General features: G+C 35.5%; 1 protein-coding gene across 1 annotated transcript in view; it reads left to right on the top strand.

Annotated features, from left to right (window-relative positions):
• CFAP47 (cilia and flagella associated protein 47) overlaps window positions 1-13,206 on the top strand; it is a 263,998-nt gene that overhangs the window by 69,487 nt on the left and 181,305 nt on the right. The window contains exons 34-35 of the mRNA XM_066176999.1: window positions 9,167-9,264; window positions 10,078-10,194. Coding sequence (XP_066033096.1) covers window positions 9,167-9,264; window positions 10,078-10,194 — 215 coding nt within the window. The remainder of the gene's footprint in view (window positions 1-9,166; window positions 9,265-10,077; window positions 10,195-13,206) is intronic.

The raw sequence follows: 13,206 nt of genomic DNA, 5'->3' as shown, positions 1-13,206 counted from the left end.
TTCTTGTTTTAAAACTGATTCTGTAGAACTTTTATTTAAGGTTGTTTCTGACATAGCAATTCAGAAGTGTATCTTTTTTCTTTCCTATTTTTTCATGAATTTTTCTTTCTCTGTCCTTTGTCCTCTCTCCTTCCTTTCCCCAGTTTTTATGAAGGATATTCAGGGAGTACATTGATTTTGTTTCTCAATTTAGTGGTTCTCAGAGAAACTTGAGAAACTAGAGTTAAAGAATACTTCCACCCTTTGAAAGGTGGAAGGAAAAAAATCTTGTTTAATTTCATGTGATTTTTTTTTCAGTTAGAGTCACTGCAAAACAGTCTTTTCCAAAATAATGAATTTTGCTTTTTACACACTTAATAAAAAGCTGGATTAAAGAAGAAGAAAAGACTATCTAATGAACTGCTATCATGATTATAAAAAGTCTGACTTGCAACAAAGAGAAAAAGAGAACATTGTTCTTGAGTGGTAAATCCTGGAAAATATTTCCTGAAATACAAATAAGAAAAGTTTTAAACCATTTTTGTGTGTTATATTTTATGATCTTCACAGCAGAACATAAGAATGAAACATAAGATGTAAATGTGGAGTCCAATAAATAGACTTTTCAGTCTATGCCTTTGTTTATTTGAACACTCCATGTTTGTTTCCTATAGCTGAAAAACCCACAAGATCATATCAGTTTTATTTAATGAAAAAGAGAAAAATAATTCTTTTCTGAGTTTAAAGTTCATATGCCATTGAGAAATAAGCAGAACTTCATGTTTCATTTAACTCTTAGATTTTTGAGTACTATAAAAAATTGTTTTCTACAATTTATTTTGTCTGGCATTATGCAGCTTCAGAGAAATAAAAGTGTGAAGAAGGGTAGTCCTTGGAGTTCTATATTGAAAGCATTCAAAGGGTTAATATTTGAAAACCTGTCAAAAAGATCTTAAAAAAAAAAGAAAGTAAAGCCTGAACTTTTAGGCCCATGTATATTTTTGTATATGTTTATGTGTGCATATATGCACATGCATAGATACCTCTGTGTGTTTGTAGACATGCATGCTTATATAAGGAAAAATGCATATATGTATATAAATATTTGCTGGCCCTCAAAAACATAATTTCTAAAGAGAAATAATCAGACAAATGCTTAGAAAGAAATTTTTTTTTCTTACTCACAATGCACCCTGAGATGTCTAAACAGCAATTCTGCTTTTAGCCAAACAAGGAACTTGGCAGTGTTTTTATGTTAATTGGAATAAATAAACATTCTGATTATTTGTGTAATTAATGTTACTTCTGCAGTGCATGTGAAGTATATAGATTGAGTGTGGTATAGCTGAGGATTTAGTAATACAACTTCAGATATTTTTTGAGGAGAAAGCTTATTTCAGACTGTGAAGTTTGAGAAAGATTCTCTTAGTTCATTTTAAGTATCAAACAATAAATTTCATTGAGAGCAGTATTTAACTTTTTTTTTTTTTTTTTTTTGGCTAAATAGAAAAACGCAGACATTATAGTGATCATTGTGAAGCCACTCTTGAAGCCAGGAATGCTGTAATGGTTTGCTGAGATTTGTAGCATTTTAAATGGAAATGATGTCTAAGTGAAATGCCAGGATGTGAGGTCCCACCCTTAAGGGGAAAGGAGCACCCGAGATTCATAAATAGTCATGATTGAAAGGTACAACAAAAGTCAGAGTCTGCACAAACTCAGCAAGTTTTAGTAGTAAATCACACCCTTGGCATGGAAGTTGATATGTTAGTCCCTGACCTACTGTGTAAGGATGAGGCAGTGGGTTTTGGATAAAGAGGTGAGATGGAAAGAAAGAGAGGAAAAAAAGCAATGAATGAGAGAAAGCAAGAGGTCACCAGCCCCGGTTCTAGCACTGGTCCAGCTGATGGGATGTTCAGGGTCCTGGAGGGGCTTGGTGGGGCTTCCTCACCTTGGTGGTGGAAGTTTTCTGTTGAAGGCCAACGAAATGGAGACCGATGGAAGGTAATGCTGCTCTTATGTGATGCATGAAACCCTCAGAAATTTGTCAATTTAAGATATTGTTTAGGATAAGAATCAGTGAAAATAAAACAAAACTGCATAGTGAGTGAAAGATTATAGGAATTTTTTGGGTTTTTTTAGGAGCAGAAAGATGAATGTGCATGCCTCAGGGTAAAAGTGTTCTGCAACAGATGGGAATAAATGAGACATATCCCCAGTGTCTCTGTTTTTTTGTTACTGCCCCATGTGGTGCTTCTTGAACTTTTCTGCTTGAAATTGTGAATTGACAGTGGTATTAAGTTGATCTGTCAGTGATATTTCAAGTGTTCTTAGATGAATAATTATCAGTTTTGTTGAGCAAGTGTATCCTGCATCCTGCCTGAAGTAGGAACTGGAATTTTTCTTTAATCTCTAATAAAATTAGACTTGTTTGCCACGTTAAGATAAATGTAGCTAGACATGCTAAATGCTGTATGTTCTGAAGGCAGATACGTTATCACTCTCTTAATCTTAAATTCTAAGTAATAAATAATAAGCTTTTCAAAAATTATTCAAAGGCATGTTTAATATCATCTTTTATATGCTCTGGATTGTATACTTAAGTACTATCATTTCAAAGCTTGTTCTGGCTCTTATGTTAGCATGTACAGAAAAGGTTATTGCTACATATTTCTTTTCTTTTGTAAATGTTCATATTATTCAGTGCCACAGGACTAAACAATATGAACAAAAAGCTACTGACACAGGACTATTATCTTATCATATCATATATCATATCATATCATACCATATCTAGTATTATTATAGCTATAGATTAGATCCACCTCCAGAGATTGGATTCAGATTTCAGAGTAAGAATTTGTTGTATAATAATATAAACCATAATTACTGCACTAGTTTACATGGAAAGGACATACTGTGATATGTTAAAGGTCAGTGTAGCTCAGTATTCTGCCTTCAACAGAAGTTGCTTAGAGATGAGTAACAATGCAAATGTACAGAAATGCTTTATGCATACTCTGAAGCTTCCTGCTTTGAAATTCAGGACTCCTTCAGATGGAGATGGCACTCCTGTCATGCTGTACTAGATTTCCATTCTGCAAATATAATTGTATTTTAAACCTGTGCAGGCTTGTAGTATCACAATATTCTGAAGCAGTAAGTTAATTTAAAATCTCTATTCTGTGTAAAATACTTTGTTTTGAGTTTGCTGCTTAATACTGTAACTTGGTTCTTCCTTTGCTGACAAATTTATGTATTGCACTAAGCTATTTAACAACATCTAGTTCCTAGTCTTGGTGTCATGCCTACTTACACAGACTGCTGTGGTAGCACCATTCCATTGCTACTCTGAGTAACATAGTCTAATTTATTAATTTCTTATAAAGCCCTGTTTCATACCTTTAATCACAAAAGGCCATCAATATCAAGGTTTTTGTGAGAATGTATTTGGTTTATTTGAAAATTCTCAGATAATAGTAGTCTAGCTCTTTATGTTTTTTCCTCTGTTTTTCAGTAACTCAGAAAATGCTTGTGGCTATGCAACAGAAGATTTATCATTGGTATCTCTTTTGTCTCCTTAGATATAAGGATTTTTCAAGTGATGGCAAGAATTTAATTTTTTTTATTATTTGTGAAAACAGCAGAACAAGCTTCACAAGAAATACAGTGCTTTAAATAAAGATTTATTGATGTTCTTGCTTCTTTATATAAAATACCTCGTAAACTTAGTAGGTTAAACTAAATCTGATCCTTTAAGTGTTTTGTTTCTTGGTATAAAACCAGGTTTTACACTGTGCAGTGTCACAGTGGTGGCACCGGTCTTCTTATTCATATAATTCTAATACATGGTATTTCTGCTTATCCAGATGATGGATCAGTTAATAAAAGTGAAGCTTAAAAGGAACCCACAGTTAATTCCAGAAATGGAGAATGAGACCAGAAATAATCTGCTTTATTCTCGTGTACAGAGACTAATCTGAATATACCTGTAGTATACTGAACAGGTATTTGCCCAGGCTGTTACAAAAATCTCTGAAAAAGGAGACTCCACAATCCACTTAAGACAATATCTGCCAGAATTTCTCACTCATTTCCATTTGAAAGAGTTTCCTATTGTCTAACATAAACTCTAGCATGAGAAATTTTGCATTGAGTCCATCCTTTCTCTTTTAAAATATGGTGTGTAATGAATCTTTGCTTTTCTAGTAACTCTGTACATATTTGCAGATTGTTATCTTCTCCTCCAGTTCCTCTCTCTCTCCCCCTTTTTGGCAAAACATTTCCATTCTTTCAGTACTCAGCTCAGGGTTTTTTGTTGTAAACCCTTTTAGTTGCACCTTCTCTTGAAGTTTGATGTCCATTGCTGATTTCTGTACCAGGTGAGACTTTACTAGAAATGAACAGAAGTGAAAAGATCAGTCGCTGTGCTAAAGATAGCAGCTCTCCTGTTAGTGCATGCTAGCACAGTATGTGCTTTTTCTGCCACAGTATTGGGTTTAGTGTTTTCTCCAGATTCTTTCCTGCAGAAGTTCTCTCTGTCCAATTTTCCATCTAGCACTTGCGTAATGAATTATTCTTAATTAATTGTAGCATGCTGCAAGCATCATTATTGGATTTCATCCCATTTGTTTCAGATCATTACTCCAGTTGTTCAAGAGCTTAAATTATAGTCCTTTCCTCATGAATACTTGCAAACAGTTTCTCTTCCCAAAGCCAGTTCTTTAATCTGTTTTATATTATCTCCAGATGGGAGTAAGATAATTTAGTGCAATTTTTAAAAGCTGCAAATGAAAATATTGGAAAGCAGACAATCTAGGATTTTTGTGGACAGCTGATAGCAGTTAGGGTTACTGTTTTTCATTGAAGTTTGTGCTTCACTCTGCCAACAAATAAGGGGTTTGTCATTTTTGTGTAGAATTGTTGTAGGTATTCCCTTGATTATCTCAATTTGGAAAATAGTTTCATATCCCATAAAAAAATCTCGTGGATTCATATCTAACAATAAAAATAAATAAATATTTAATTTTGGTGGTTGAGTGGATTTTTTGGGTCTTTTTCTTTGTTTTCTTTCTCTTTTTTTTTTGTGAAATATAGATTTTGAGCAAAAAAAACATTGCAAAACCTTGTAGACTTTCTATTGATTCATCAGGGTAAGAACATCAAGTTTTAAAAAACTCAGTGGATCTGGACTTACTTTAAAACCAATTAAAAAAAAAAAAAAGTGGTCAATAATTAGAGTGCCATGACAAAATTTTGCTGCTTCTGTGTAGAAATGCTTCATGAGTGAAGCAAGCAGTGTGTCTTCAAGAGTTGGCTTAATCTGTCACAAGAGAGATGGAGACAATGCTGTTAGGCTTGGTTACTACATGCATGCAACATGATACCATAACATGTTAAAAAAACCACCCCAGACTATTGAAGGTAAATGCATTCCAGAGTTAAGTTGATCCAAAAATCACTGAATTGACTATGCATGCTACTACCTTTAGTGCTGAGTGGAATCAGCAAGTGAAGCAGAACTACTCTCATTTCAGACACTTGCAGAGGCCTTTTGCTGTATAGTTTTAGGCTTCCATAACCATAACAAATGTTTAAGTGCAGTCATAAGTGGCTGCACATCCTCTCCAAGCTAACCCTTGCTTAGTTATTTTCTTTTACCAGGTATTTTCACCTTTTGTCATGGGTGAGACAGTACAAAACAGGGTCAGGATCCTGGGTTTATTGTAGAACCAGCTCTTGCCCTATTTGATAATTTCACAGATCCAGTTGCTTCTGCAGCACTCTGTTCACATTCCCTCTGTGCCAGGGAGGCCACTGGAACATCAGGAAAAATCCTTGTCAATTCCTGCTGTGCTGCTGCTCATGGACACCAATCTCAAGTCCATCCAAAGTCCCTGGACATCAAGTGCCATTTGTCTCTTCAGAATCATCTCCCACTTCCAGAATCTTTCCTCCAGTTATGAATTTTTTCACCTTCTTTCCAGTCCCCTGTTGTCTCACCAAGACTACGTATTCTTGTTGGATTTTTTTTTTTTTTTGCCTCTTCTTCTTTTCATAACTCCAAGTCCCCAGTTTTCTCAATCTCATTAGTCTATATGCAGAGCACAGTTCATTATCTCCCTAATTGAGGCTTCTGTCTCACTCCTCTTCATTAATGGGATATTTGGAATGTGCCATTTTAGTCTTGGTGTTATCAAAATTTGCAGCCAGCCCTTTTGGGATGCAGCTAGGAAGTAGCAGGAATCTGTCTCAATACAGAAGTGAAAGTGTGGACAATTTTCTCTCCCACTGCCCCCCGTCTCAGAGTTGTTTGCTACCTGTTACCATTCATGTTTGAAACTGTTTTTGGCCAGGTTTTTATCATTATGTTGCATGAAAATCTTAATCTTAAAGCTCCACTTGTTTTTGTTTTTTTTTTACAAGAAATGCCAGTATAAATGAAATTCAATACATTTACATGCTTAGAGGTATCCTGAGTAATAATTATGATTTCTATTGTTTATTTCTACTAAAATTGACTAATTCTATTTAAAAACTTAATTACTGTAGAGTGGTTAGCTGGCAGATGTTCTGCTAGATTTGATGTAATTAGGAAAAATACATTATGTTTTCTGACTAATTTATTCACAAGCCTTTGAGTTAAGTAGGTTGATTGATAGTAGAAGGATTAACTGAAAAACAACAAAAATGCTTATAGAAGTATTTAATTGGCTAAGATGGGAAAATATTCCCGTTAATGTTTTTTTTTTTTTCCTTTATGCCGCCATTTACACAACTATAAAGCTATAGTTCAATAAATGTTTTTTTAAAAGAATACTCCTACCATGTTTTGTTTCCACTGGCACATTTTTGTGGCTGCATGGCAAAACTGGATTGGGTGATCCAGATTAAACAGTAAATGAATTTTTCGCTCTTTCTTTTTAAGCCAGCTTTGTTCCCCAGCCTCTTTGTTGGCACACAGACAATTCTACCAGCATGAAAGCAAGGATTAGTGAGAACACAACAAAGTACAAAAGTGCTGTGTGTGGTGTCCCTGGCCGTGGCAGGGGTTTGGAGCTTCATGATCTTTAATGTCCCTTCCAGCCCAAATCCTTCTGTGATACATACAGGCACAGCTGCTACTGCTTCAGTGTGCTCAAGTAGTGTTCCCAGCAGAAGACTAAGAGTAGCAAATAGTATATTTAAAGAAAAATATAACCTTGGATAAAAAGTAAAAGTTACTTTTTTTTGATCAAAGCACATAGTTTAATGAGCTTCCATAACCACGCTCAGCAAATCAATCTAGATTACTAACCAGAAGAATAATTCAATATTGAACTTAAAGAAGCAGAAATAATTAATCATAAAAAGTTAAAAATAAAAATTTGGAAATAGTGATTTATTAAAAATAGTTGTATTATGTGCTGAGAGTGAGTCTGAACTCTATTAATAAAAAAGAAGACAGTATTGATTTTTAAAGGTCCCAATTACGATCAATAGAATGATGAATTTAACTTAGAAAGACTGACTTTTTAGGAAGAAAGTATGCTTTCAAAAATGTGTTTTCCTATTTTTAAAGTATTTGTTTTTGCAGTGACTATATAAAATATTTTTTAAGTAACTGCAAGTAGGTTACAAAGAAGATGGGATGAAACTCATGTCTCTTACTGTAGATATTTGTAAAATGGACGTCTGAATGGAGTTTAAATTAATACTGTTACAATTTAGATGTTGAGGCCCATATTACTATAATCTCTTCCTGTCATAAACAAAAGGAAGATGTTATATATCCAGTCAGACTCCATCTTTGGTACCTTCCAATATGGAGTTTTCGAGACTTGAAAGTTGAGTTTTCTGCTTGAAAAAGTTCTTTCAGTTAAACAATAAAGAAAAAATAATTTTGACACAGTGAGATTAATACAAGTTTTAATATTGTTTTGAAAACTTAAAAGGAAATATTCATGCAAATACTCTTTAAATACTGTTGGTCATTTTAAAAAATATATTTAATGAAAATATATTTAATGAATATTTAGAATTATATTACCTAAATTGATTCAGAGCATGAATAGTAAAAAATAAGGGATTTGAGGCCAATCGTAAACATCACCACACTGAAGCGGTGGCAAACTGAAATCATTACCGATGTCACAGTGTTAAACTCAGGTGGATTTACAGACCTTTGTTTTTAAATTTGAGCAGCATCTGCTCCTGTTTTTTCTTCCTAACACTGTGTGAGTATGCTGAAGCATCTGCAAGTTGATGGGAAGTGATAGACGTTTAAGTTTTTTGATGTCGACTCAACTGTAGTCTGTAAATGTCTGCTCTTTTTCTGCATAGTGGCAGATAGATTTTGCTTAGGATCTGGTACAGGGGTTTGTTGTGGGTTAAACTAATTTTTTTAAGTGTAAGAGTGAAATGAAACTTCTATCATTTGTCTCATGTGAGAAAGCTTGATCCTAGTCTATCTGAAAACCTTACCATTGGCTGAAATCCGGAGTGTTTCCTAAATTTAGGAGCTTGGACCTGAGACAGTAAAGTTGTGTAAATGCTATTTAAATATTTTAAGATATGGATGCTTCAAATAAGAAATTATAAATAAGCTACATTTAATGTCTTAATAATAATTTTTATTTTAATAAAAACATTAGAAATATAAAAAAATCTAACCTTCTGAGGCATTGGGGTTTACAACAGTTGTAGAAGTGGTGATTTGTGCTGTAACAATTGGGCTGTTAGGAGTTAGCTCTCATTTATGCCAAATAATTTAATATGACCTTAAAGAAAATCAGTAACCTTTCCTTTTTGTGTCTTAAGCATTTTAGCTTTAAAGATGCATATTTTCATGAGTTTCAGTAGCTCTATTAATGTTGGGCCTATAGTAATAATAAGTTTACATATTTAGGCTCCTAATTTATAAAGTTAAGTTTAGATTATTTATTTTCCATTCTGCTGTGATGAATACTCTTACATGCTGCAGCAGAGTGAATAGTAGTTAACAGTATTCTTGGTGAGATTTTTCAAGTTTTCAGCAATGGCTCTGAAATAGAAATATACCAGTGAAATTCTACATATGAATGGATGTTTCCTTGTTATGTTCTTTCCTCTACTCAGTGATTTCAAATAGTTATGATATCTAGCTAGAGCAAAATAGGTATCCTGGGGAGAAGAGAGTCTCATGAATCTTGCTTTGTGTTTTGATCAGGTGGAATTCCACCCATGAGATGGATAGTGAATTTTGACCAAGATCTTCTAGATGGTCTGGTATTGGCAGCACAGATAGCAGCTTACTGTCCATATTTGGTAAGAAGATTTTTTAATATTGTGCAAGGTTTATGGATGTCAGTGTGTTTGTTCAGGACTTCTTTTCCTTCACAATGCTGAGGAGTGCACTGAGTGTAGGCAGCTGGGGTGTGGCTGAGGTGTGAGCTGCAGGTGCAGCTCTGGGTGATGGGAGCCCGAGGAAGGATACCTGACACTGACCCTTTTTGTCACAAAGCTTCTGGGCACCTAAGGCACAGCCAGGTGACCAGAGAGACATGGCAAGAGCTGAAGATCCAGCAGGGAGGTCCCAGATTTTCACACACTCGGACTGGGGGTGTGTAAAAGCCCAAGGTTTCCTTTGCGGGGGTCCCTCCTCAGAGGCACCAGCTCCAGGTGTTCCTCTGTGATTGCACTAAGATTAAATTATTTTAAGGATCCAGATGCCTGAGACTCTGCTGTGGGAAACCTGGGGTCGAGACAGTAAGGAAATCTTGTTTGAGATTGTGAGAGTGGGGTGTGTGGGGAGTCAAGCAGGGAGTCCATCACTCACTGCAGCCTTCCACTGCAAGGTCCCACTTCAGTCCCAGTTCAGGTGGCTGCTCAGGGCTTGGACAGGGAACTTTCCTTAACAGCAAGTCTTGGCCTATGGAATTTTTAAAAAGGAAAAAAACCCACCCCAACATTTAGCAAGTTATGGGGAATTATTTCAGTGTTATTTTTTCTTTGTACTGCATTTATTCTTAACAGGGAATTTCAGTTCAAAATTTATATCTTTTGGCTGAATGAGCAAAAATACAACATCGGTGATTTTGCTTAGTGGAAAGTTGAGTTTGATTTCTCTGTCTTGTCTAGATTCCCACTCACTTCATAAAGATGTATACTAATCCAAGAACTCAAGAACAGCTTCTGCACAACTCCTTGATACTTGTGAAGGCTCTGCATTCTATCAATCTGGATATAGACATAAAGGTAGGTGATTATATACTAGCAGCTCTTACATATATTTACATTTTTATTTTGATTTTTTTGTATAGTAGTGTTGCACATCCAATTAAGGTGAGATTGTAGTGAAACAGTTTTGTTTCAGGATGTGTTACTATATGATGGAAGCCAAAATACTGCTTCACAGGAATAGACTTAATTAGAAGTAATTTCCCTAATTCCGTGCTTTGCTAATGCACAGGTAGCTGAACGTCAATTAATTCAGTTCAGATTTTAGCATCCTACATCACACAGTGAAAACTCCAATGGAGTTCATTATTTCTGTTGGAAGGCAATTTAGAAAAATATGTTTAAGAACAAACATCATGCATTTAACCATGAAAAGAAGTGGTGAAAAAATTATATGAATTTCTGGTGACAGTGACATGCATCTAACCATGAAGGCCCATGAGAATTCTGTCCCAGGTTTGATGCCCACAGAAGCCAGATGCTTTGGGTGTTGGTGAGAGCAGCACTCATTCGAAACCATCAGCCTCTAATGTCCTTTTTTGGGGAGGAATACATGTTGATAATTGTTGATAATTTCTTCCACAAAGGATCTGCTTGGGATCTCTGTTATACGTTAAGTAAACATGCTTTACATCTCTGTGGTTTTTATTGACCTATGGCTCCAAATTTTCTATATGTGGTGACCTTACATAGGTTAGATATAATTGGTTTGTTCTTTTTGTTGTCCCCAAACCCAATTTTCTCCTGCTCCTAGTCTGCATTTCTTTAACTATCCATTTGTGAGTTATTTATATCTCTCGAAGCATATTGGGCTGGCTGGAAGAGCAGAAGATGCAGTAGAATAGACACAGTATTTTGAAGTATACGAGTAAACTTTCCAAAGGAATTAATGACATTAGGAATCATAGGTCAAGCTTATTTGTGTGAACAAAGTAGTATAAAAACAAGCTCAATTACAACATTTTTTCCCCTTTCCATTTGGTTGTGTTATGATTACAGGGGAAAATTAACCCTGCTCTTTCCATTTGTATCAGCTGCTGTCTTGCTGTTGCTTCCTCATACAGATCACTCTGTTAGAAATGATTTTGCTATGACCGGCTAGACAAAGAAAATCTACAGCTTCCCGTCCTTGTGACTGACCGGAAGCAAAAAAATGACCTGAGTATAACCCTCAAAACAAAGGCATATCCTGCCTCAGCTTTTATTAAGAGAAACAGGCAGCTCAGCGCATGAAGGCAGAGGCTTGATGCCAGATATGAAGAGGGTGTTGAACACATTAGATGTTGAAGCAGAATTCTAGGATATTCTCTTTAATGTACCTGTGTCTTGGTTTGGGATGACAGATATCTGCCAGGGAAAGCTGGAGTTTCCCTTGGAATGAAGAATGTAAACCTCTTCCCTCCGAATTACTATAATTTTGCAATTAAGGGCTTTCAGGCAAAGATTTGGGAATAGGAATAAAGTTCTTTACTAGGAATATTAAGAATACAAATGTAGTATTACAAAAAAACCCAAGCAAGCAAACAAACAAAAAATCCTAGAAACCCTGACAGAGTCAGAAATACAACATGACACCCTGTTGGTCAGGGTGTTGAAAGCAGTTCAGAATAAGCCCTCCTGGAGTGGCAGATGTGGTTCTGTTGGAGTAAAAAGATCCTGTAGAAAGGGTCCAGTAATGGTGAGATGGGTCCAGTTTTCCTTTGGGAATCCAGTGGAAAACCAGAGTACCTGGTCTTCCTGGGTCTCAGTTTTTATCTAGGTAGGAACAGCTGCCTCCCCCCACTGGGTGGAGCATCTCCCAATGGGATGATGTAATTAATGTGTCATGTCATTGGTGAGCCTTAATGGCCCATTAACAGAGGATATTCCCCCCGGAGGGTGGACATGTTGTGGAAGAGATAAGGAGCATTGCTTCACCTGGTTTTAACAGCTGGCCCATTAGCAAAAGGCACCCGCCCCCTCCCTCCTGGAGTTATGAGGAATGGGTTATACAAGAGATAAAGAAAACATCTCCCCAACTGGTTTCAATAGATGGAATAGAATAAACATTTTTGGTTACATATTGCAACGTAACATAACCTGTTTTAAGACTAAATTGTCTACAATAAATGGGACAATCAACTTCTGTACAGACTAGCAATTTAAACAAAGGTACACAATCACTACCAGAAAAAGGAACAGATCTTTGATCTTCAAGGTCTGTATTTTATTTCAAAGGGTACATTTTACATAGATTTATTGAAATTCATATATAATTTTCTAAGGCTATTGTAGAAACTTCTGAACTATCTTGTTCTGCAGTAATAAAGGTAGTAAAATGCATTCATACTTTTGCTCAACTCTCTTAATTTGGGAATTTTCTGATAGTCTTGTGTGAAATTTAGCAGGCTAAAATGTTCTGATAGCATTGGCAACGTTCTTGACTCAGACAGTCACTGCTTTTGAGCTGTGAGGACATTTGCATTAATTAACAGCAAAAGCTGAGACATGTTAGGTCTGGAACAGCTGGCATTTTCAATCTAAAAATCTAAGAATCTGTAATAATAAAGAAGTTCAAGTGTCTGCAAGTCTTCAGCTTCAGGTTAAAATGACACTTTAAATGGAGTTCAAGGAGTTTAAAATCCTTTTAAGGATTAAGGTGTAAATTTAAGATGGAATACTTTGGGCAGGAAATGTTTTCTACTTTCTAATCATGCCTTACAATTCAACCGTAGAGTATTAGTGGTGGCTTTCTACGTGTTTTTAATTTGGGTTTGATATTTTTAAGTTTTAAAATGCTTTGACTTGAAGAAGATTCAGATGAAAGCCTAAATAAAGCATTGCAAGATAAGATGGTGGATGGCAGCAACGTGGAGGGAATGTGTGTGACAGAGATTAGAATAGAAGGTGCAGTGATTAGGAAGAGCCAGTAAAGGAAATTTGTTCCAGACTTTATTATTTATTGCTATTATTTTATAATTATTGCTATTGTTTGCTAACACATATCTTTTAAAGCAAATAATATTTACTGACTGTGAATTTTCTGATGAA

This window comes from Chamaea fasciata, unplaced genomic scaffold, assembly GCF_029207755.1.
Source record: "Chamaea fasciata isolate MVZ Bird 193981 ecotype frontalis unplaced genomic scaffold, bChaFas1.0.hap1 SCAF_2, whole genome shotgun sequence".
Taxonomy (NCBI): domain Eukaryota; kingdom Metazoa; phylum Chordata; class Aves; order Passeriformes; family Sylviidae; genus Chamaea; species Chamaea fasciata.
This window is presented reverse-complemented; position numbering and strand designations above follow the sequence as displayed.